The 24,972-nt window shown below is 43.8% G+C and overlaps 1 protein-coding gene across 2 annotated transcripts in view; it reads right to left on the bottom strand.

Annotated features, from left to right (window-relative positions):
* Positions 1 to 24,972, bottom strand: part of LOC134346902 (E3 ubiquitin-protein ligase RNF167-like) — a 184,760-nt gene that overhangs the window by 135,347 nt on the left and 24,441 nt on the right. For both annotated transcript variants that reach the window (XM_063048736.1, XM_063048737.1), the window contains exons 2-5: positions 12,032 to 12,107; positions 10,653 to 10,768; positions 3,104 to 3,190; positions 1,291 to 1,413 (exon numbers count right to left, since the gene is read on the bottom strand). In XM_063048736.1, the coding sequence (XP_062904806.1) occupies positions 1,291 to 1,413; positions 3,104 to 3,190; positions 10,653 to 10,751 (309 nt within the window). In that variant the 5' untranslated portion in view covers positions 10,752 to 10,768; positions 12,032 to 12,107. The remainder of the gene's footprint in view (positions 1 to 1,290; positions 1,414 to 3,103; positions 3,191 to 10,652; positions 10,769 to 12,031; positions 12,108 to 24,972) is intronic.

Here is a 24,972-nt window from a genome sequence, read left to right as displayed (position 1 = left end):
CCCATCCAGGCAGTGGAAGTCAAGTAAAGTCAGTAAAAGTCAAGAGGTTATATTGCAACTTTATAAAACTCTAGTTAGGCTACATCTGGAGTACTGCACACAGTTCTGGTCGTCCCACTACAGGAAGGATGTTAAGGCTTTGGAGAGGGTGCAGAAAGGTTTACCAGGATAGTGCCTGGGTTAGAAGGCATATGTTATCATGAGAAGTTGGATAAACTTGGGTTGTTTACTCCGGAGCAACAGAGGCTGAGGGGAGATCTGACAGAGGTTTATAAAATTATGAGACATAGATAGAGTAGACCGGGTATCTGTTACCCGGGGTAGAAATGTCTAATACCAGAGGACATGCATTGAAGGTGAGAGAAGGTAGATTCAAGGGGGATGTGAAGGGTAAGTTTTTTACTCAGAGAACGTGGATGCCTGGAACGCGGTACCTGGTATGGTGGCAGAGGCAAATACATTAGAAGCTTTTAAGAGTTGTTTAAATAGGCACCTGAATGTGAGAAAGATGAAGGGAAATGGACATTGTGTAGGTAGGAGGGATCAGTGTTTGGGTGTTTTTTGTTTTACTTTTTATCTGGTTCGGCACAACATTGTGGGCCGAATTGCCCGTTCCTTTGCTGTATTGCTCTATGTTCTATATTCAAAGCAGAGAATAAATGGGAAAGTGAAAAAGGAAAAGAATGAATTATGATCTCAAGAATAAAGGATTAGAGTTAAATGGGCAAACTTGAATTACTCCCTTTAGATCAGCGAGACAACTCTTAAAGAACAAAAACTAATCAAGAAAATAGCTGAGATTCCCTTCGTTTATTTGGGACACCTGGAAACTGTTCCTATCTAGTGTCAGTTGCATGCACTTACAATGGTAGTTAGCCACTGCACCTTTCTTAGAGCGAACAGTTTTTAAATAGCGTCTATTGTGTGTGCTTGAGTTATGCTATCTATTTGGGCCCACGGAGGCTGATTCAAAAAGCAGAAGACAACAGTGTAAATTGGATGAATTCCTCTGATGATATTAGGAACTAATACACAGTTTTATAGTACCTTGTGGTGGTGTTCTAATTTGTTCTGTATTTCATTTTAATGCATAATTTGTTACTTAGTTAATGGTAGTCTATCTTATACCATTTTAACTAATTCCATGAAAATTCAGCTAACTGAGAGAGCCATTCATTTGGGCCAAAATGTACTGGTCCCGATGTGTCATAATTATTCAGTTTCCACTGTATTCCAACTACCAGAAATATAGAAGTTTGATTAGGAAACAGTCTCTATCCAGCTTAATACCTTGACATCAAAATTGCATCCATATCGGCGAATCACAACAATAAAATCCAAAATGGTGGTGTTTGAAGGAGGTGGGGCGATGGGCTCACAAGCATTTTCTGGCTTTGCAAATACCAAGTATCCCTAGAAGGGGTTAAAAAAAATCATTAACTTAACATGGGAAACTTTTATTTCCTAATCAGTAAGCTATTCATGAGAGCCAACCATGTTCACAGAATTAAGGGTTAATTTTGATCGGTCTTGTAGCTTCTGATTGGAGGAAGCTCTAGATCTAGTGAACCCAGAGTATGCAGCCCCAACCCGAGTTTCACTGCACTTCATTGATTTTTTTGTCTGGCTTTCGATAATTCCATTTTTCACAGACCCATTTCAGACTAATCTATGGGCACTTGTACTTGTAAGTTCATTTGCAAATGCTGGAACAGGATGCGTAGTGGTTAGCACAACTCTTTACAGTACCAACGACTCGGGTTCAATTCCCACCACTGCCTGTAAGATATACCTGATCTCCCGGTCATCCCACAAGTTTCCTCAGGGTGCTCTGGTTTCCTCCCACAATCCAAAGATGTAGCGGTTGTTAGGTTAATTGGTCATTGTAAACTGTCTTGTGATTAGGTTAGGGTTAAATCGGGGGTTGCTGGGTGGTGTGGCTTGAAGGACTGGAAGGGCCTATACCTCACTGTTTCATCAGCTCAAGTAAGTCAGGTGCAACACCATTCATTATTACTTTCGCTTAAAGATGATTAGTAAAGCAATTCTCCTGAAGTGTGCAGATACTGACTAGATTTAAACAGCAGTACTTATAAGCCCTAGACTTTCCAAGGTACTTTGGTGTTAACCACAAACTGTTGAAATACACTTCTCTAATAAGGGGAATGCAGTCAATTTACAATGACTGGATAACAGTGATTTGGATTGACTGAGATCCAAGTATTAAGCACGATTCTGATGAGAATGTGCCTGCTCCTTTTTGAACAGTGGGACTGTTTTCACTTTGAATTCGCATTAAAAGAAAGGCACCTGCTGCAGTGCAGCAGTCTATTAGCTGCCAAGTTGCTCCAGTGTCTGGAGATGAACCATCTCTCCATTATCATTTATTGCATTGTACTGCTGCTGCAAAGTTAACAAATTTCACAACATATACCAGTGATATTAAACCTGATTCAAATGCATACAAACTACTGTGGGCACCACGATAGCAATGGGGAATCAGAGTTCAACTCCAGCACTGTCTGCAAGGAGTTTGTACATCCACTCCCGTGAATCCGTGGGATTTCTTTGGGTGCTCCAATCCAAAAACGTACAGGTTAGTAGGTTAATTGGTCACTGTAAACTGTCCTGTGATTAGGTTAGGGTTAAACAGGTGGGTTGCTGGATGGTGTGGCTCATTGGGCTGGAAAGGACTGTTTTGTACTGTATCGCTAAATAATAAAAAAATTAAAATGCATCCCATTACAATATTTTCCCACAGTGAATATGACAGTATGCAACTTTTAAAGTAATCATAAACCAGTATCTCAGTAGTGACCTTATTTGGGAAGGAAAAAAAAAATTGAAAAAGTCAGGTGATCAAACTGCTCACATTTGCCTGCTGTTCAGAATCAGCCTTTATTATCACCGGCATGTGACAAGAAATTTGTTAGCTTTAGCTCAGACCCTTTTCTATGTTCTGCATGCTAGCTTCTTCATTTGATCTTTCCTCTTCACTTATCGTCGGCTATGAAGTGCTTGGGGTGCCGCAAGATAGTGAAGTCACTGTGAAAACACATGCTTGCCCTTTGCTTTCCTTTCTTCAGTAAAAGAATAAACCTACCGGCAATCCATCCTTTTGCAGCTCATAGCCAAACATGGATGGTAGGTCATCGAAGATCATGCTGGTGTTGGGGGTGCTGTTTGTGTACTGTGGAAGCAAACATATTCATTATTCCTAACCTTTCATACTATGCTGCTGCTTCTTGTACGAGCACTGGGTGATAAAACTCCACACAGAGATGGCATGGAACAAATATCTGAACAAAGTTCTTACTGTTGTGACAACCCAACAGAGTTGATGGATTACAACAAAAGAGGAAAGCAAAATACTATAATTTGAAAAAACAGTAAGTGAAAAAGCACTCAACAGTGTAGATTAGATAGTTTTAGCTTCAACACACCATTGGAGTATACATATCCAGGAAAATACAGGTCTTTTAAAAGAAAAGGAGCATTGGACCATTGAATTATTTATTCCTAACCAATATGGGAAGAGAGTTGTGTAATTTGCACAAACAGGCTCTTCAGCACACAATGTTGGGGCTGAAAACATTACCGATTAAATTAGAAAGCAAATGGTCAACTAAACTAATATCTTCTGCCTTCAGAATGTCCATATCCTTCTATTTTCCTCACATTCATGTGCCTATCAAAACACTTGTTCAAAGTCTCTAATGTATCTACCTCTACCACCACTCTAGGCAGCACATTCGAGGCACCCACCACTGTTTTATTTCAACCCTGGGGGAAAGATACTTCCTACTCTATCATTTCTCCCCTCAGCCTTATATGGATAGGAAAGGTTTAGAGCAGGGGTTCCCAACCTTGACTAATGGTATTGGTCCATGGCATAAAAAAGGTTGGGAACCCCAAGGGATATGGGCCGTGCATAGGCAAATGCGACTAGCTCAGGAATACACCTTGATCAGCATGGACAAATTCAATCAAATGACCTGTCTCCATGAGACTATGATTCTAACTTGCCCAATGTAAACTTCCATTACCTTTTTTTTTGTCAATTATAGGATTTACCATTCCAGAATCAGAATCAGGTTTAATATCACCTACATATGTTGTGAAATATCCTGTCTTTGTGGAGACCATCAGACCATTAGATAGAGAAGCAGAATTAGGCTGATCCAAATTTCCTCTCAGACCCAATCTCCCGCCTTCCCCCCCACCCCGTATCCCTTCATACCCTGACTAATCAAGAATCCATCATCCTCTGCCTTAAATATACATAAAGACTTGATCTCCACAGCTGGCTGTGGCAATGAATTCCACAGATTCACCACTCTCTGATTAAAGAAATTCCTCCTCATCTCCTCTCTAAACGGACGCCCCTCAATTCTGAGGCTGTGTCCTCTGGACTTAGACATTCCCAACATACGAAACAACCTCTCCACTTCCACTCTATCATGGTCTTTCACCATTCAATAGGTTTCAATGAACTCACCCCTCATTCTTCTGAATTCCGATGAATACAGGCCCAGAACCTTCAATTGTTCTTCGATCCTGGAACAATTTTTGTGAACCTCTTTTGAACCCTTTCCAGTTTCAGCACATCCTTTCTAAGATAAAGGGCCCAAAACTGCTCACAATACTCCAAGTGAGGCCTCACCAGTGCTTTACAAATTTTCAACATTACATACTTGCTTTTATAATCCAGTCCTCTTGAAATGAATGCTAACATTGCATTTGCCTTCCGCACTACAGACTCAATCCGCGAATTAATCATGCAGAAGGACTCCTTAGTCCCTTTGCACCTCAGTTTTTTGTACTTTCTTTCCACTTAGCAAATAATCAACCCTTTCATTTCTTCTACCAAAGTGTATGACCATACACTTCCATCTGCCATCTCTTTGCCCATTCTCCTAATCTGATCAAGTCCTTCTGTTGCCTCTCTACCCCCTCAAAACTACCCGCCCCTCCACCAATCTTTGTATTGTCTGCAGACTTTGCAACAAAGCCATCAATTCCATCATCGAAATCACTGACATACAACGTAAAAAGAATCAGCCCCAACACAGAACCCTGTAGATCACCACTATTCACCAGCAGCCAACCAGAAAAGGCTCCCTTTATTCCCTCCTGCCAGTCACCCACTGCTTTATCCATGCGAGAATCGTTTATGTAATACCATGGGCTTGCAGCTTCATGAAACTACGCTGACTACAGCCTATTTTATCATGTGCCTTCAAGTACCCCGAGACCTCATCCTTGCTGATCGACTCCCAACATCTTCCCAACCACTGAGGTCAGACTAATTAGCCTGTAGTTTCCTTTCTTCTGCCTCTCTCCTTTCTTGAACAGTGGAATGATATTTACAATTTTCCAGTCTTCCAGAACCCAGAGATTCTTGAAAGATAATTACGAATGCCTCCACAATCTCTTTAGCCACCTCTGTTGGAACTCTGGGGTGTACACCATCTGGTCCAAGTGATTTATCTACCTTCAGACCTTTCAATTTCCCATCTCTCTAGCTCTGGTAACTTCACACACTTCATGACATTTGACACCTGGACCTTCCACCACACTGTCAGTGTCTTTCACAGTGAAGACTGATGCAAAATACTTATCCAGTTCGTCCACCATTTCCTTGTCCCCCAATACTACCTCTCCAGCATTGTTTTCCAGTGGTCCGGTATCTATTCTCACCTCTCTTTTACACTTTCTGTATCTGAAGAAACTTTTGGTATCCTCTTTAATATTACTGGCTAGCTTACTTTCATATTCCATCTTTACCTCCTTAATGACGTCTTAGTAGGTTTTTAAAAGTTTCCCAATCCTCTAACTTCCCACTGATTTTTGCTCTATTTTATGTCTTCTCTATGGCTTTTATGGTAGCTTTGACTTCTCCTGTTAGCCATGCTGCGTCATCTTTCCTTTAGAATACTTCTTCTTTGGTATGTATACAGTTGCAGAACAAGTCTGTGAACCCTTTGCAAATACCTGGGTTTTCTGCATTAGATACTCATAAAATGTGGTCTGATCTTCATCTAAGTCACAATAATAGATAAACACAGACTGCCTAACCTGATAACACACAGCCAATTGTACTTTTCACTTCTTTATTGAACATATTGTTTAATCATTCACAGTCCAGGCTAGTAAACATGTGTATCTTTGTATTTAATAACTGGTAGAATATCCTTTAGCAGCCACGACATCCACCAAATGCTTCCTGCAGCTGCTGATCAGACATGTACAGTAGCGAGGAGAAATTTTAGACCATCCTTCCATATAAAACTGTTTCAGTTCATCAATATCTCTGGGATACCTTGCATAAACAGCTTTCTTCAGGTCATGCCACAGCATCTCTATTGGGATCAAGTCTGCACTCTGACTTGGCCATTCCAAACCATGACTTTTCTCCATTTTAAACCATTCTGTGTTGATTTACTCCTGTTTCAGATCATTGCATCATCCAACTTCAATTAAGGTTCAGTTAACAGACTGCTACCCTGACATTCCCCTGTAAAATGTCATGATACAATTTTGAATTCATTGTTCCCTCAACTCTCTGTATACACGACTGTGTGACTAGGCATGATACAAATACTATCTACAAATTTGCTGACCATACAACCATTGTTGGTAGAATCTCAGGTGGTGACGACAGGGCGTACAGGAGTGAGATATGCCAACTAGTGGAATGGTGCCACAGCAACAACCTGGCATTCAATGTTAGTAAGACAAAAAAGCTGATTGTGGACTTCAGGAAGAGTAAGACGAAGGAGCACATACCAATCCTCATAGAGGGATCAGAAGTGGAGAGAGTGAGCAGCTTCAAGTTCCTGGGTGTCAAGATCTCTGAGGATCTAACCTGGTCCCAACGTATCGATGTAGTTATAAAGAAGACAAGACAGTGGCTGTACTTTATTAAGAGTTTGAAGAGATTTGGCATGTCCACAAATATACTCAAAAATTTCTATAATTGTACCGTGGAGAGCATTCTGACAGGCTGCATCACTGTCTGGTATGGAGGGGCTACTGCACAGGACCGAAAGAAGCTGCAAGTAAATCTAGTCAGCTCCATCTTGGGCACTAGCCTACAAAGTACCCAGGACAACTTCAGGGAGCAGTGTCTCAAAAAGGCAGCATCCATTATTAAGGACCTCCAACACCCAAGGCATGCCCTTTTCTCAGTTATCATCAGGCAGGAGATACAGAAACCTGAAGGCACACACTCACCTCTCTTTTTTTAATATACAGAATTTCTGTTTTTGCACATTTTTAAAAATCTATTCAATATATGCAATTGATTTTAACGCAAACAACAGGAATTCTGCAGATGCTGGAAATTCAAGCAACATACATCAAAGTTGCTGGTGAACGCAGCAGGCCAAGCAGCATCTATAGGAAGAGGTGCAGTCGACGTTTCAGGCCGAGACCCTTCGTCAGGACTAACTGAAGGACGAGTGAGTAAGGGATTTGGAAGTTTGGGGGGGGCGGGATATCCAAAATGATAGGAGAAGACAGGAGGGGGAGGGATAGAGCCGAGAGCTGGACAGGTGATAGGCAAAAGGGGATACGAGAGGATCATGGGACAGGAGGTCCGGGAAGAAAGACAAGGGGGGGGGGTCAGAGGATGGGCAAGAGGTATATTCAGAGGGACAGAGGGAGAAAAAGGAGAGTGAGAGAAAGAATGTGTGCATAAAAATGAGTAACAGATGGGGTACGAGGGGGAGGTGGGGCCTTAGCGGAAGTTAGAGAAGTCGATGTTCATGCCATCAGGTTGGAGGCTACCCAGACGGAATATAAGGTGTTGTTCCTCCAACCTGAGTGTGGCTTCATCTCCACAGTAGAGGAGGCCGTGGACAGACATGTCAGAATGGGAATGGGATGTGGAATTAAAATGTGTGGCCACTGGGAGATCCTGCTTTCTCTGGCGGACAGAGCGTAGATGTTCGGTCTCCCAGTCTGCGTCGGGTCTCACCAATATATAAAAGGCCACATCGGGAGCACCAGACGCAGTATATCACCCCAGTCGACTCACAGGTGAAGTGATGCCTCACCTGGAAGGACTGTTTGGGGCCCTGAATGGTGGTAAGGGAGGAAGTGTAAGGGCATGTGTAGCACTTGTTCCGCTTACACGGATAAGTGCCAGGAGGGAGATCAGTGGGGAGGGATGGGGGGGACGAATGGACAAGGGAGTTGTGTAGGGAGCGATCCCTGCGGAATGCAGAGAGGGGGGGGAGGGAAAGATGTGCTTAGTGGTGGGATCCCGTTGGAGGTGGCTGAAGTTACGGAGAATCATATGTTGGACCCGGAGGCTGGTGGGGTGGTAGGTGAGGACCAAGGGAACCCTATTCCTCGTGGGGTGGTGGGAGGATGGAGTGAGAGCAGATGTACGTGAAATGGGGGAGATACGTTTAAGAGCAGAGTTGATAGTGGAGGAAGGGAAGCCCCTTTCTTTAAAAAAGGAAGACATCTCCCTCGTCCTAGAATGAAAAGCCTCATCCTGAGAGCAGATGCGGCGGAGACGGAGGAATTGCGAAAAGGGGATGGCGTTTTTGCAAGAGACAGGGTGAGAAGAGGAATAGTCCAGATAGCTGTGAGAGTCAGTAGGCTTATAGTAGACATCAGTGGATAAGCTGTCTCCAGAGACAGAGACAGAAAGATCTAGAAAGGGGAGGGAGGTGTCGGAAATGGACCAGGTAAACTTGAGGGCAGGGTGAAAGTTGGAGGCAAAGTTAATAAAGTCAACGAGTTCTGCATGCGTGCAGGAAGCAGTGCCAATGCAGTCGTCGATGTAGCGAAGGAAAAGTGGGGGACAGATACCAGAATAGGCACAGAACATAGATTGTTCCACAAACCCAACAAAAAGGCAGGCATAGCTAGGACCCATACGGGTGCCCATAGCTACACCTTTAGTTTGTAGGAAATGGGAGGAGCCAAAGGAGAAATTATTAAGAGTAAGGACTAATTCCGCTAGACGGAGCAGAGTGGTGGTAGAGGGGAACTGATTAGGTCTGGAATCCAAAAAGAAGCGTAGAGCTTTGAGACCTTCCTGATGGGGGATGGAAGTATATAAGGACTGGACATCCATGGTGAAAATAAAGCGGTGGGGGCCAGGGAACTTAAAATCATCGAAAAGTTTAAGAGCGTGAGAAGTGTCACGAACATAGGTCGGAAGGGATTGAACAAGGGGTGATAAAACAGTGTCGAGGTATGCAGAAATGAGTTCGGTGGGGCAGGAGCAAGCTGAGACAATAGGCCGGCCAGGACAGGCAGGTTTGTGGATCTTGGGTAGGAGGTAGAAACGGGAAGTGCGGGGTGTGGGAACTATAAGGTTGGTAGCAGTGGATGGGAGATCCCCTGAGCGGATAAAGTCGGTGATGGTGTGGGAGACAATGGCCTGGTGCTCCTTAGTGGGGTCACGATCGAGGGGTAAATAAGAGGAGGTATCCGCGAGTTGTCGCTGTGCCTCGGCAAGTCCTGGATACGACGTAGGCTAGTGCCTACGATGGAGCTGACTTTACAACTCTGTGCAGCTTATTTCAAGCCTGTCGAGCCAGCCCTTCCGTACCAGATGGTGATGCAACCAAACAGGGATCCACACCTGAGATTGGACATCCATCAGCTACTACTTCACCACTGCCTTACTGATGATAATTTAGACCTTCATAATTACCAATCAGACCTTCTATTGCATGGCTACATCAACTGGGTTAGAAGAGACCTGAGGCTGAAAACACCCAGTTCTTACTGTACCAATACATTGGTTTGAGGTCAGCATTGAGTTGGGTGGCATGGTAATGCAGTGGTTAGCGTAATCCTATTACAGCGCCAGCAACTCGGGTTTAATTTCCACCAAAGGGGTTAGTATGATCTTCTCAAGACCGTGTGCGTTTCCTTCAGGTGCTCCAGTTTCCTCCCATAGTCCAAAGCCATGTGGGTTAGTAGATTAATTGGTCACGTGTGTCTAACTGGGTGGTGCAGGCTCGTTGGGCTGGAAGGGCCTGTTGCCATGTTGTGTCTCTAAATAAACAAATAATCTATACAGTACTGTGCAGTTCCTGGGCACACAGGGTGCCTCAGACTTTTGCACATTACTGTGGTCATTTTATGTATCGTGCTGTACTACTGAGGAAAAAAAACAAGTTTCATGACATATGTGAGTGATGATAAACCTGATTCTAATATGGGTCTCTTCTGTGGACTGAGAGTGGAAAGAGGGCAGGGAGAGGGAAATCATGGTTGGGGAAAGGGGAAGAGAGATGGAAGGAACAGGAAGCACCAGAGAGACTTTCTGTATTGATCAATAAATCAATCGTTTGGAATCAAATGACATTGCCTGGTGTCTCAGGGCTGGGTGTTTCTGCACCCACACCAATAACCCACGCTCCCAGCACTCCTCCTCTGACACCTGTCCCACACCCTACTGTGACCCTCCACCCTCGCCATTCCCAACATCCCTAGCTCCCACCAGAGTTACAAACTTGCTCTCCACTTCACGTTGATCAATACAGTACCATGCAAAAGTTTTAGGCACCCTTGCTATACATATGTGCTGAATACTTTTGCACAGTACTGCACATATATTCTCTCCCAGTGAGGGAAGGGTAGACTTCAAAGTGTTCCTATTTTTTTTAGGCTAGACTTACAGCGCACAAATATCCCTCCACAGCTGGGACATCCATTAGGAGGACTGGCAGAACAAAGATGGCACAGTACGACACTGAATAGTACACCCCTGCAGGCATCTTCCACAGCAATTGCCCTGAAAAGCAAACAGGTTGAGTGTTAAACATTGGACAGACTGTCGTGTGCCCAAACACAAGATGGGATGCTATTCCTCAAACTTAAATTGGGAATGAATTGAGGCCACAGACTGAGGTCATCGTGAGAATGTAATGGAGACCAGGCAATCCCACACGGTCTGCACTATATCCCGTCTGACTTTCACCATTTCCCCAGCATCATTCTTGCTGTCCCCATTGTCTGTCACACAACTGATCTCTCCTGCTTTATGCTTTTTGTAATCTCTATCAAGATTGTTTAATGTCATTTCCAGTAATGTAAAGGTGAATGAAAAACGTGTATGTACAACTTGCGGATCCAATGCAGCACAAAAAAAAACACAGTAAGGTAAAGAACACAATAATAAAAAACACAATAATTATAAATGTATATGATAGCTTTCTAGAAAAATGGATTGTATGTCCACAAAGTGGCGCTAGGCACAGCAGGGTCTGTACATACTCTGACAGGAACAGTGGTGTAGGGCAGCACAATAGCACAGTGATTAGCACGACGCCTTACAGTACCAGTGACCTGGGTTCAATTCCTGCCACAAGGAGTTTGCACGTTCTCCTCCTGACTATGTGGTTTCCTCCCACAGTGCAAAGATATACTGGTCGGTAGGTTAATTGTCATCGCATATTGTCCCAAGATTAGGCTAGGGTTAAATTGGGGGATTGCTGGGCAGAAGGGCCTATTCCACATGGTACCTCAACATTTTTTTTAAAATAAATGATAAAGGAGTGTTGGTTGGGGGTGTAGAGGGGTGGGCTAGTGGGTGGAGGTGTTGATCAGTCTTACTACTTGGGGAAAGTAACTGTTTTTGAGTCTGGCGGTCCTGGCATGGATGATATGTAGCCTCCTCCCTGATGGGAAATGACAATGAACAATCTTAATAGAGATTACAAACAGTCCACGAGCAGAGTGGGTGGTCATGATATCGCTGGCCTTTTCCTGGCACCTTTTATCATTATCTAAGCTCTGTGTTCATCTCTCACACTTACTCCTGCTATGCATTCTCCTTCTTCCCTCCTGTGTACCTTTCTGAGCTCTCTGCTCACTTTAACGTTTACCCCAATCTGCACTCTCTCTCATTCCTCCTCCGTTGCCACTCTGACCAGGTCAACATCCCCTGCTCTCGGCTGTTTCATCACCTCTTTTCAGTGGGCAGCGATCATTCACCTTACAGCCTGTGTAGAATCTCACTGCCAACCCACCATGTAAGCGATCAATCCAAACTTACCTTAGAGCGTTGCAGCTTCAGAGCACAGGAACTCAAGAGTTGTCCTTCACACCAGAGATCAGGCACATGACCAGAGCTGATGGAGAAAAGAATTCAGTAGAATACTATTTCAAAATATGTACACAAATTAGATTCGTAAAATTAAGTGAGAGATGGAAATCCACCCAAAATTCCAGACTGCGCCTCTAATTGCCTAATGAAAACTCGTCTTCACTGTCTCCTCGCAAATAACATTGCAAATTTTCTCTTCTGCTGAACAGCAACCTTAGGAACTTCTGAGCTTCAAGGGCATGGTTTTAGTCAGCCTACTTTTACTGTTCCATGCCAGCCAGGTCCCACAGCAAATGATCCTGTTACAGGTATTAATCAATTCTCTTCCACCATTGGAAACAGTTTTTCCTTCTTGCCGTATCAAAGCACACAGGAATGGAAGCAGCTCCATCTTCACTAATAGTGTAATTGGTCTTAACTTTAGCCACGAATTTTTTCCTCGGGGGTTCCCATATCCTTGATTCTTCTGCAACTCAAATATCTCACCTTTAAAAGCACTTAGTGACTCAGCAGCACATTAGCACAACACTTTACAGTATAGGTGACACAGGTTCAATTCCTGCTGCTGTCTATAAGGAGTTTATATGTTCTCCCTATCGGTCACTGTAAATTGTCCTGTGATTAGGCTAGGATTAAATCAGGGGATTGATAGGCAGCACAGCTTGAAACATTCCATGCTGTATCTCAATAAAATAAAATAAAACCAATAAACCAGAGTCTTGCACCAACTGTCCAAAGTCCAGGTCAAATCCTCCAGAGCAGCTATGAAATTTACATTCATTCATGAGGAATACTAAGTAACTAGCCTCAGTGACAGTGAGCCAACCCCACCAGGTGGTACAGGGGTAGGACAGGACACCTGGTTGAGTCATGCCACAATAATAACCTCATGCTGAATATTAACAAAGCCAAGGACTAACCATTCATTTTAAAAAACAGAAGTTGGGAGCCCACGTGCCAGTTCTCAGAGGTGGATCATCCTGCGTATTGAAACTTCAGTGGTCAGTCCTGGGCCCAACATTGAAGTATTCATAAAGGCAGTGCACCAGTGCAGTTATTCTCATAAAAGCTTAAAGAGATCTGCCATGTGATCAAACACTGTAGCAAGCATCTACAAATGCAATGTAGAAAATATCCAGCCTGGCACGAATCTCCAATGCACTGCACCACAAGATATTGCAGAGAGTGGTGGACCCAGCCCAGTCCATCATGGGTGCAGTCCTCTCAGCACTCAAAGTGTTTACATGAGGCACTGATTCAAGAAGGCAGCGTCCATCATCAAGGATCTCCACCACCCAGGTCATGCCCACTTCTCACAGCTACCATTGGGCAGAACAGACAGAAGTCCACCCTTCCATTCCTGCAAGGTTTTTGGAAGTAAATCGTTTAGGCACATAATTTGAAAAGAAAATCAGATGAGTAAATCAAAGATAAAAGAAAATGAATGTGTAGGTTTTTGATGGTAACAATGAGCCAATTGGTTGGGAAGACATTCATGGAGCATAACCACCAAACTAATTGAGCAAGTAGGAATACTGCAAAGGTTTCCTCCATAGACGAGGTGCAGATAATTAAAGGGTACAAAAGCAAGAGATGTGGAAATGGAATAGTCGACATTTCAGGCCGAGACCTTTCGTGTCGAACAGTCTCGGCCCGAAATGTCGACTGTACCTCTTCCTATAGATGCTGCCTGGCCTGCTGCGTTCACCCACATTTTTTATGTGTGTTGCTTGAATTTCCAGCATCTGCAGATTTCCTCGTGTTTGCGTCGATGTGGAAATGATTCACTTCCTCCACATATTAACCACCCATCAAAAATGTTTCCTGTTGCATCCTCTCCGCACCTCGTGACACATTGTGCAGCAATTGCTGATTCTTTAGGATTTTTAGAATGTTTTTTACAAGGCCAAGTTGCTAGCTCGACGCTCAACCCAGCATGGATGAAAAGCGTGCAAGGAGATGGCTGGATTCAAACCCGGTACTACTCACTGCGAAGCCCAGTGCTGATACCATTACACCACAAGCCAGCTATTGGATTTATTAGCACTTGTGAATTTGTGTCTCCTGATTATATTTCTTAGGAAACTCTCTCTCTAAATCTACTCTAACTTATTCAGAATTTTAAATATATCAGGTCATCCTGAAGTATAGATAATAACACCTTGACTAACCAGAAAAAACGAATTCTAAGTTAATTGAAAATCTTCTTTCTGCACTTCTCCAGGTTCATTATTCAGCTCCATGCTTTTCCCTCCACAATGAGAGAAAAGGGGAAGTCCATTGATAAATGCAATCTTGAAAATAAATATGTACAGTACTATGCAAAAGGCTCAGACATAAATATAGCTAAGGTGCCCAAGACTTTTGCACAGTACTTTATTGTCAATATGGAGTGGAGAGTGAGTTTGTAAATCTGGTGGGAGCAAGTGAGGTTGAGAATGGCAAGGATGGAGTGCAACGGGAGGGGTGTGGAACTGCTGGCAAAGAGGTAGTTCTGGTGCAGAAGGATGGCACAGGTGCAGACACGTCCAGCCCCGAGACACCAGGCAAGGTCATTTGATTCCAAACAATTGGTTTATTGATCATTACAGAACCTCCATCTGGTGCTTCCTGCTCCCTCCCCTCCTCTTCCCAAACATGATTCCCCTCTCCCTGCCTACCCCTATTCTCAGTCCACCATAGTGACCCATATCAGAATCAGCTTTGTCATCAAGCACATGTCATAATATTTCTTTTTTTGCAGCAGCAGTACAGTGCAATGCATAAAATTAATACAATACTATCAAAAGTCTTAGACACCCTAGTTTTATAATAGCTTACGTGTACTTGTGTACATGATAATAAAATTCATAAAATCAAAACTTTTCACATTGCATTCTTACTTTGCTCTGACTCATTATCAAGCAGGGGATTCTATTCTTGCAGCTCTCCCATATATTCTATAGTTCCAATTCTTCCCTAATTTCATTTAGTCCCTTATTTCCCTTTAATTTCCAATATTTTCTGACGCTTCGTCACAGTGGAGTCAAAATTAGCCATGATTATTCTGAATCTGCCACTCACCTTGCAGGCATCTCCAATTTCTTCTGTCTTTTGATGGTCTATAGTGTTCCCCCAGTTAGGTGATCTGTTCTTCCCTTAATTCAATCCATGCACATTCTATACATAATACTGATCCACTCACCACTGTGTCAAGTGCTTTCCACAAAATGTGCTATATCCAGAAATCATTCACTGCCTGTCCTGCTCTCCATGTTGCCCTGTCTCAGTCATTTCTACTAAAACCTGAACCTGATCCATAGGTAAGGGAAAAGAAGGAAGCATATATTACCTACGGAGACCCTTGTACAGATATTTGCTTTGTTGTACCAGTACCAGTGACCCGGGTTCAATTCCCACCATCTGCAAGGAGTTTGTACATTTGCCCTTTGACCATGGGGGTTTGCTCTGGGTGCTCCAGTTTCCTCCCACATTCCAAAGACAGTTGGTAGGTTCATTGGTCATTGCAAATTGTCCCATGATTAAAGGATTGATGGCCAGCGCGGCTAAAAGAGCCTATTCCATGCTGTACGTCAATAGGTAGGTGGGTGGGTAGACAGGTACTTGGGCAGTTGGACACAAATGAATCCCTTGATAAAAATAAAATGTCTATGTGTAGGCATACAAAAGAAAACAGGAGGCAAAAGTGGTAATGAAATGGATTTAAAAACACAAACACGAGGAATTCTGCAAATGCTGGAAATTCAAGCAACACACATCAAAGTTGCTGGTGAACGCAGCAGGCCAGGCAGAGGTATAGTTGACGTTTCGGGCCGAGACCCTTCGTCAAGACTAACTGAAGGAAGGGCTAGTAAGAGACTTGAAAGTGGGAGGGGGAGGGGGAGATGCAAAATGATAGGAGAAGACAGGAGGGGGAGGGATGGAGCCAAGAACTGGACAGGTGATTGCAAAACGGATATGAGGGATATATTCATCCTTCCCCACCGATCTCCCTCCTGGCACTTATCCTTGTAAGCGGAACAAGTGCTACACATGCCCTTACACTTCCTCCCTTACCACCATTCAGGGCCCCAGACAGTCCTTACAGGTGAGGTGACACTTCACCTGTGAGTCGGCTGGGGTGATATACTGCGTCCGGTGCTCCCGATGTGGCCTTCTACATATTGGCGAGACCCAACGCAGACTGGGAGATCGTTTTGCTGAACACCTACACTCTGTCCGCCAGAGAAAGCAGGATCTCCCAGTGGCCACACATTTTAATTCCACGTCCCATTCCCATTCTGATATGTCTATCCACGGTCTCCTCTACTGTAAAGATGAAGCCACACTCAGGTTGGAGGAACAACACCTTATATTCTGTCTGGGTAGCCTCAACCTGATGGCATGAACACTGACTTCTCTAACTTTCGCTAATGTCCCACCTCCCCCCTCGTACCCCATCCCTTATTTATTTATATACACACATTCTTTCTCTCTCTCTCCTTTTTCTCCCTCTGTCCCTCTGACTATACCCCTTGCCCATCCTCTGGGTTTGTTCCCCCCTCCCCCTTTTCCTTCTCCCTGGGCCTCCTGTCCCATGATCCTCTGGTATCCCTTTTGCCAATCACCTGTCCAGCTCTTGGCTCCATCCCTCCCCCTCCTGTCTTCTCCTATCATTTTGGATCTCCCCTCCCCCTCCCACCTTCAAATCTCTTACTAGCTCTTCCTTCAGTTAGTCCTGACGAAGGGTCTCGGCCCGAAACGTCGACTATACCACTTCCTAGAGATGCTGCCTGGCCTGCTGCATTCACCAGCAATTTTGGTGAAATGGATTTGGCAGGCAGAGTTAACGATAATTCCATGAGGCTCTTGAGTTATATTATCAGTAAAAAGGTAACTAAATCCTCTTAAGTACCATTAGGGACACATAGGTGCTATCTCACAGAGATGGCAGAGATTCATCATGTCTGTTTCTCTTTGGAGTTTACTAAGGAGAATACCACGGAAATCCATGAAATGCGGGTTATAAGTAGTAAGGTCTTGGATCATATGAATATTATGAGGAAGAAGGCTTTTGCAGCTTTGAAGCTATTAAGGTGGGCAAACCCAGGACCTGACTAAGTGCAGTCCAGACCTAGTTAGAGGTCAGGGAAGAAACTGCGGAGGCCCTTGTAAAGATTTGCTTTGTTGTTACCCATTAGTTAAGTTCCAGAAGGCTGGTGCTGTTTTATTGGGTGACACTGTAGCGTCACAGTTAGTAGGATGCTGTTACAATTCAGGGCATTTCAGAGTTCAATTCCTGCGCCATTCTATGAGAAGTCTCTATACGTCCTCCCTGTGGAATGTGTGGGTTTTCTCCAGGTGTTCTAGTTTCCTCCCACAGTCCAAAGACATACCAGGTAGGTTAATTGGTCATCATAAATGTTTTCGTGATTAGGTTAGGATTAAATCAGGATTGTTGGTAACTGGGGTGGCATAGCAAATGGTCAGAAAGTCCTACTCCGTGCTGTATCATAAAATAAAATTAAATGTAAAAATACTGTTCAAGAGGGTAGCAAGGGCAGGCCAGGGAACTACAGGCTAGTGAGCCTGACCTCAATTATAGGGAAGTTACTGGAGGGAATTCTGAGGAACAAGATTGACCATCACTTGGATGGTTAAGACCTGATTAGAAATAATCAGCATGGTTTTATGTGTGAGAGGACATGTCTTTAGAAACTTCTGGAGATTTTTGAAGAGGTAACTAAGGGAATAAATAAAGGTAGGACAGTAAATATTGTCTATATGGATTTTAGTAAAGCTTTTAAAAAGGTCCCACATGGCAGGTTGTCTGGAAAGTTAGGTCATATGGGATTCAGTGGAAGCTAGCGAGGCAGATTCAGAATTGGCTCAGTGATAGGGAGCAGAGGGTGATGATTGAAGGTTGATTCTCTGATTGGAGGCCTGTGTTTAGAGGGGTGCCCCCCAGAGTTCGGTGTTGGGACCTTGTATATTGATTATTTATGTAAATAATTTAGGTGTGAATGTAGATGTCACAATTAGCAAGTTTGCTGATGATACTAAATTAGGAGGTCTTGTTAATAGAAAAACAGGTTATAATGAATGCCTAATAGATCTTGATCAGTCAATTTCCATGGGTAGATGGACTTCAACTTGGTTAAATGATACATTCAGAACAGTCAAAGCAGGGTTGGACCTATACAGTGAATGCCAGGACACTGCTAAGTGCTGTGGCACACAGGACCTGGGAGTTCAAGTGCATAGTTTGCTGAAAGCAGCCACACAAGAGAGTGTGGTGACGAATCACCTGGCTTTCATTGTCAGGACATCAAGTTTAGAAGTAGTCATTAGTGAGGCTGCACTTGGAATATTGTGTATAGTTTTATTAACCCTCTTCTAGGAAAGATTTTTTCAAGTTGCAGATGGTGTGGAACAGATTTACAAGCAAGCTACTTGGACTGGAAGGCCTGAGTTAGAGAAAGAAGTTGGCCATGCTGAATCTTTATTCTTGGAAGTGCATCAGAATTAGGGTGACTACTTAGAAGTTTATAAAATCACAAGTAGGGATAAGGTGGAAATACTTTTCCTCAGGGTTGGAGAGACACAAATACAAGAGGGGAGAGATTTCAGCGAGACCTGAGAGGTTATTTCTTTACAAAGAGGATAATGAGGACCTGGAAAGAGCATCCAGAGGAAGTGGTCAAGGTGGGTACAAATGCAACATTTAAAAGGCATTTGGATAGGTACATGGAGGGTTATGGACCATATGCGGGCAACTGGGACTAGCAGGGAGGATGCTGTGGTCAGCATGGACTGGTTGGGCCAAAAGGCCTGTTTCCATGCTATACAGTTGGCCCTCCTTATCCGCGAGGGATTGGTTCTGGGACCAGAAAACACGGATGCTCAATTCCCTTATTCAACCTGTTTCAATGCAGTGGAGCTTAGGACCCAGCGGAACCCCGGACCTTATTTAACCTGTGTCAGTGTGTTGGGCATTAGGACCCGGCGACGGAGCTTGGAATCCACAGTGTTTCTGTTCACGAAAATAATCACAATCGCGATTTAAAATGAAGTGGAAATAATGAAGCGATCGGAAAGAGGTAAAACGCCATCGGTCACCGGAAAAGCGTTAGGCTACAGTCGGTCAACGATCAGAACTAATTTAAAGGTTAAAATGAGAAAGGCCCTGCCTGATTAAAGCTACAATTATTACTAAGCAACGCAGTGGTTTAATTATTGGGTTTTGGGTTGCAGTTGGTTGAACTCGTGCATGCGGAATTCACGGATAAGGAGGGCCGACTGTATTACTCTGTTATTGCTTCAATTCTTTCACTGTGGTATGTACCCAGTTGGCAGTATGCATCCAATTCGGGCACGAACTTTCCACACATTAGCAAACTCTACAAATTTGCTTCATACACCGATGGGTTACAGAAGTTACATTCTAGGCAGGATTGTCAAGGTTGCCAAAATCTACAGATAAACTGCTGTCAAAATCTGGGGAACATCAAGATTCATAAAAATAGGTACCAGCCCTCTCAAAGCCCACCAGCTACAGAACATTCTCTCGCAATGCAAATTTGTGATTTTTCTGGAAAGGCTGCAAAGAAATGCTCACATTGATATGGACTTCTCACCTTGTGGGTCCTGTCAATGCTAGTCAGGCTGTGATTGATGAGGCAACCAGGAAAGGGATAGATTTTTTTGTAAAATCACCACACTTGTGATAACCTCCAACACCTGCAGCTGGTCCTCAACATGCTTACTCAATGAGGTGCTTTATGTTTTCACAATGACTAGGTTGACAGCTGGTGCTGAGGTTTCCTTCATCAGATGTAGCAAATAACCAAATGCACAGCAATATCTAGATTAGCAAATGCTACAAAATGTATAAAGAGAAATCAAAAAGCTACATGGGCCCTTTATCAACACTTGAAGCTAATAGAGCAAATTAAACATTGTCTTCACAAGAGAGGGCAATATTCCCAATATCGAAGGAAAACAAATAACGAATCAAGTATTGGAGTTCACAAAAATAAAAATTAGAAAAAAAATATACCAAGTAGTGTCATAAAGTCAAAAAGCAATACGACACGAATACAGGCCCTTTGGCCCAATTATTCTATGCCAACCATGGTGCCCACCCAGCTGCTCTGAATTCCTGCATTTAGATTTTAGATTATGAAGACACGTAGTCCTCTTTTATTGTCATTTAGTAATGCATGCATTAAGAAATGATACAATATTTCCTCCGGTGTGATATCACAAAACACAGGACAGACCAAGACTGAAAAAAACTGACAAAACCACATAATTATAACATATAGTTACAACAGTGTAACAATACCATAACTTGATGAAGAAGTCCATGAGCACAGTAAAGTTCAAAGTCTCTCAAATGTCTCACATCTCACGCAGACGGGAGAAGGAAGAAAAACTCTCCCTGCCATACCCGACCACAGTCTGACTCTGAGTCATCCGAAAACCTTGAGCTCTGATCAGCTCTCCGACACTGAGGACTGAGCGCTATCTCTGTCCGAACGATTCGAACTCCTTCTCGGTCGCCAAAAGCAGGCAAGGCTGGGGATTTTGAGGCCTACCCTCCAAAAGATTCCCGACCACACAGTAGCGAACGGGCGTTTCAGAAATTTCTCCAGATGTTCCTCTGTGCTTTCACGTCCATTCTCCATCAAATCAGAATTGTCCACGGCCCCTATTTAACAGATACAATATCATTTTTCACCAGAGGGCTGCGCACGTGCAGGAGTGCTGCTCTCTCTCTTCCTGCCATTTGGACCATATCCTTCCAAGCCCCGTCCCTCCACGTAGTTCCAGTTCATATTTATTGTCATTCACAGTATACATGTATACCACTAAATGAAACAACATTCCTCCAACCAAGGTGCACAACCCCAGTACATATAACGCACACATTCTTTCGTTATGTGCCATGTCATATAATGCAGGCAATCATGGTCTTGCCATGACCATGATGATTCTTCGCAGATTATTTTTTTCCCCAGAAGTAGTTTGCTATTGCCTTATTCTGGGCAGCATCTTTACAAGATGGGTTACCCCACCTATTATCAATACTCTTCAGAGATTGTCTGCCTGGTGTCAGTGGTCGCATAACCAGGACTTGTGATATGTACCAGCTGCCCCCATGACTTCACGTGACCCTGATCAGGGAGCTAGGCAGTGCTACACCTTGCCAAAGAGTGACCTACAGGCTAGTGGAGGGAAGGAGCACCTTACACCTCCTTTGTTAGAAACCTATCTCCACATCACCATCCAAATTATTCACACACAACACATAAAGTAATATTACCACAAATAATAACATGTACTCCAGAAGTCTGTCATTTAGCATAAGGTACATTTACAAACAAGTCAAAAAGTAAAGTGTAATGCTATTGAAGCTTCATAAGTGAGGAGACCTGGGTAATGTACCTATCCAAGTGCTTCTTAAATGATATTACTACAGCACTATACCTGGTCAAACCACCTCCTCAGGCCCTCTAGTCCTGGCAACATCTTTTCTGCATTTTTTTCAAGGTGAATCACATTTGTCCTATCACAGAATGACCAAAATTGTACAGCCTCACCAATGGCTTATACAACTGCAACATAATGTCCCAACTCCTATACTTAGTACCCTGACTGATGAAGGCCAGCGTGCCCAACGCCTTTCTTGTAACCTGGTCTACCTGTGACATGCCTTTCCATGTTCTATGCCAGCGGTCCCCAACCACCGGGCCGCAGAGCATGCGTTACCGGGCCGCGAGGAAGCGATATGATTTGGTCAGCTGCACCTTTCCTCATTCCCTGTCACGGCCACTAATCAGCCATTACGCATGCGAGGTCATGACCCGCGTGTCAGGGCGGGAAGGCGATCAACTCCTCCAGTTTGCAAATGACGACGGGCTGAAAAATATGTTTGACATAACATCTCTGTCCGCATTTTGGATCAAAGTCAAGGCTAAATATCCTGAGCTAGCCACGAAAGCACTGAAAATGTTGCTTTCATTTCCAACATTTTTCTGCTAAGCTGAGTTTTCTGCAATGAATGCAATGAAAACTAAATAGCGGAATAGATTGGACATAAGGAACCCCGTTCGAGCATCGCTGTCTCCCATCACCCCTCAATGGGACTGTCTTGTTGCAGGGAAACAAGCCCAGGGCTCCCGCTGATTCAGCGATATTGGTGTGTTGCAATGATTTTATATATTCATACGGGGAAAATTTGTGCTGTGCGTTCAATATCCAAATATTACTTAAAATGTTATGATGCTATTGACTTATAAGTGACCTATATAACCATATAACAATTACAGCACGGAAACAGGCCATCTCGGCCCTTCTAGTCCGTGCCGAACGCTACTCTCACCTAGTCCCGCCGACCTGCACTCAGCCCATAATCCTCCACTCCTTTCCTGTCCATATACCCATCCAATTTTTCTTTAAATGATCATATCGAACCTGCTTCTGCCACTTCTACTGGAAGTTCGTTCAACACTTCAAACTCCCCCGATAATTGACTTATCATTATATCCATGCGAGGAAAATAGGCGCTGTGTGTTTAATATTAAATTCGTTAGATAAACCCTTTCAGAAACAAAATTGAGTGTATTACCCACTTATCACCTATATTCCGGTAGTGATTAACACCCACCCCCACGAACAGAATCGCCAGAAAGGATTTGCTTGCGGGGGCGGGGGGAGAGGAATCTGCAGGTCACGACGCGCGTGCGCATTGGTGCCCGCGCAAGGCTTCATGGTCATTGTAGTCTTTTGGGTAAACAACGCATTTGACTGCTACTCTTGTTCGTTGGCAACCCTACCCACTCCCCCCCCCCGCCCCCGTCCGCAAGAATATTTTCAATATTAAACCGGTCTGCAGTGCAAAAAAGGTTGGGGACCCCTGTTCTATGCCCTTGCTCTCTGAAGTCCTTCTGTTCCATTACACTCCCAAGTGTACATTCGTTGTTACGTCTACACTGGTTTGACATTCCAAATGCAGCACTTTTAACTTCCCTGCATTGAAATCCATTTTCCACTCCTCCATCTTTCTCTAACTAATCAAGATCCCCCTGTAATCCATGATATCCTTCTTTATTCCTGATTTTGTATCATCTGTATGTCATGGTAACAAATCTGCTGACTTTCATGACAGAGTTTCAAAGAAGTGGTCTGGAAAAGTGCTTGTGTTTTAGTTAGTTTTTCAAAGGCCTCTCAATTCAGTAATTGTAACTTCTGATTTTTTTGTTTATTCATTTTCTGGGATTTCAGCATCACTAGCAAGGCCAGTGTTTTTTTACCCAAACGTAACTGTGTGATTTGGTGGTGGGGTGAGGGGTTCAGTAAGTAGGCCAGATGGACTGAAAAGGCAGGGTGTCGTGCTCTGGCTGCTTCGGGCTTAGTGTCTGCACGCTTCGCGGCCATTTGCCCCGCTGTTTGATGAACCCAGGCTATGGGCCTGCTCCAGCTTCTCTGGGCTTCAGATTTATGGATTTTAATTTCATTCTCAATGCTGATGCTTACTTTATTGTTTGCATGATTTGTTTATTTTTCTCTCTGTGCATTGGGTGTTTAACTTTTATCTGTTTTTCTTGTTTTGTGGCTGCCTGTAGCCAGCTATATCTCAAGGTTGTATAATTTATACACTCTTTAATAATAAATGTACATCGAACTTAATTAGACTTACCTTAGTAGTGCAAACATTATGTTCCACTAATCAGCCTATGCCCAAATGTGGCCTTGGATTTATTGCACACCAGTACAATCTGCAGTCTTCTGCTGAGCGAACACTGGGGGGGGGGCAGCACCGACACCACCTCCGGTGGAGTGCCACGACTCCAACGCCTCCTTCCTGGGCGGCTGTAAACAGACCGCACTGTGACTTGAGGCCTAGTTCTTGCTACAACCGAGGCCACACAGTTCCCCCGATGTCCACCTATAAATCAGTGAAGTGGACTTGCAACATTCTACATCAATAACATCCAACAGGTCTTGTGATCATAAGAAAAGCAACTAAGGCAATCACTTGCTGTTAGACTGCACACCACCTTTACTCACAGACTCCTCCAAATGCCTCTCCGATATCAGCAGCAGCATGATCTGCATCAAGTCCAGCTCCTTCACTTTCTCCGCCAATGAACAACTCACCGATGGATTACTGCAGGTCTGCAATATTCTAAGTCTTACAGTTCAGCAGGGTTTTGTGATTGTAAAAAATATATTCAAAAAGGACACCACCTCCTTCTGTTGACCCCGTAGAAGCGGCTAATATCAAAAGAATCACCACCTTACCAATTGCCGAACTGTCTGCCAATTCTCACAGCTAGGTAGTATGATACAGAGCATTGATGAAATCTGTTGATCGAGCATGATGTTTTTATACTTCTGTGTCACCCTTTCACTGAACCGAAACCTCTTCATGCAAGTATGCCTATAGGTGGTCCTTCTGCAACACCTTTCATTTATTTCATTTTAATTTTATTTTATTTAGAGATACAGTGCAGAACAGACCCTTTTGGCCCAATGAGCCACACCACCCAGCAATCCACCTATTTAACCTTAGCCAATTACAATGACCAATTAACCTACTAACCAGTACAGCTTTGGATTGTGGGAGGAAACCTACGCAGTCACGGGGAGGTCGTGCCAACTCGTTACAGATGGTGTTGGAACTGAACTCTGAACTCCAACACCCCAAGCTGTAATATCACACTAACCACTAAGCTACCATGACACCCCATGACTCACTGAACCGGGGAACCCCATGGCTGAACATCAGAGTGAGCATGCACAAAGTTAGAGGCAGCATGGTAGCATAGAGGTTAGCACAACGCTTGACAGCACAGGCCACCCGGCTTCAATTCCCACCGCTGCCTGTAAGGAGTTACGACATT

This window comes from Mobula hypostoma, chromosome 5 (assembly GCF_963921235.1).
Source record: "Mobula hypostoma chromosome 5, sMobHyp1.1, whole genome shotgun sequence".
Classification (NCBI taxonomy): Eukaryota; Metazoa; Chordata; class Chondrichthyes; order Myliobatiformes; family Myliobatidae; genus Mobula; species Mobula hypostoma.
Note: the sequence above shows the minus strand (reverse complement) of the source record. Positions and strands in the feature narration are given on the sequence as shown.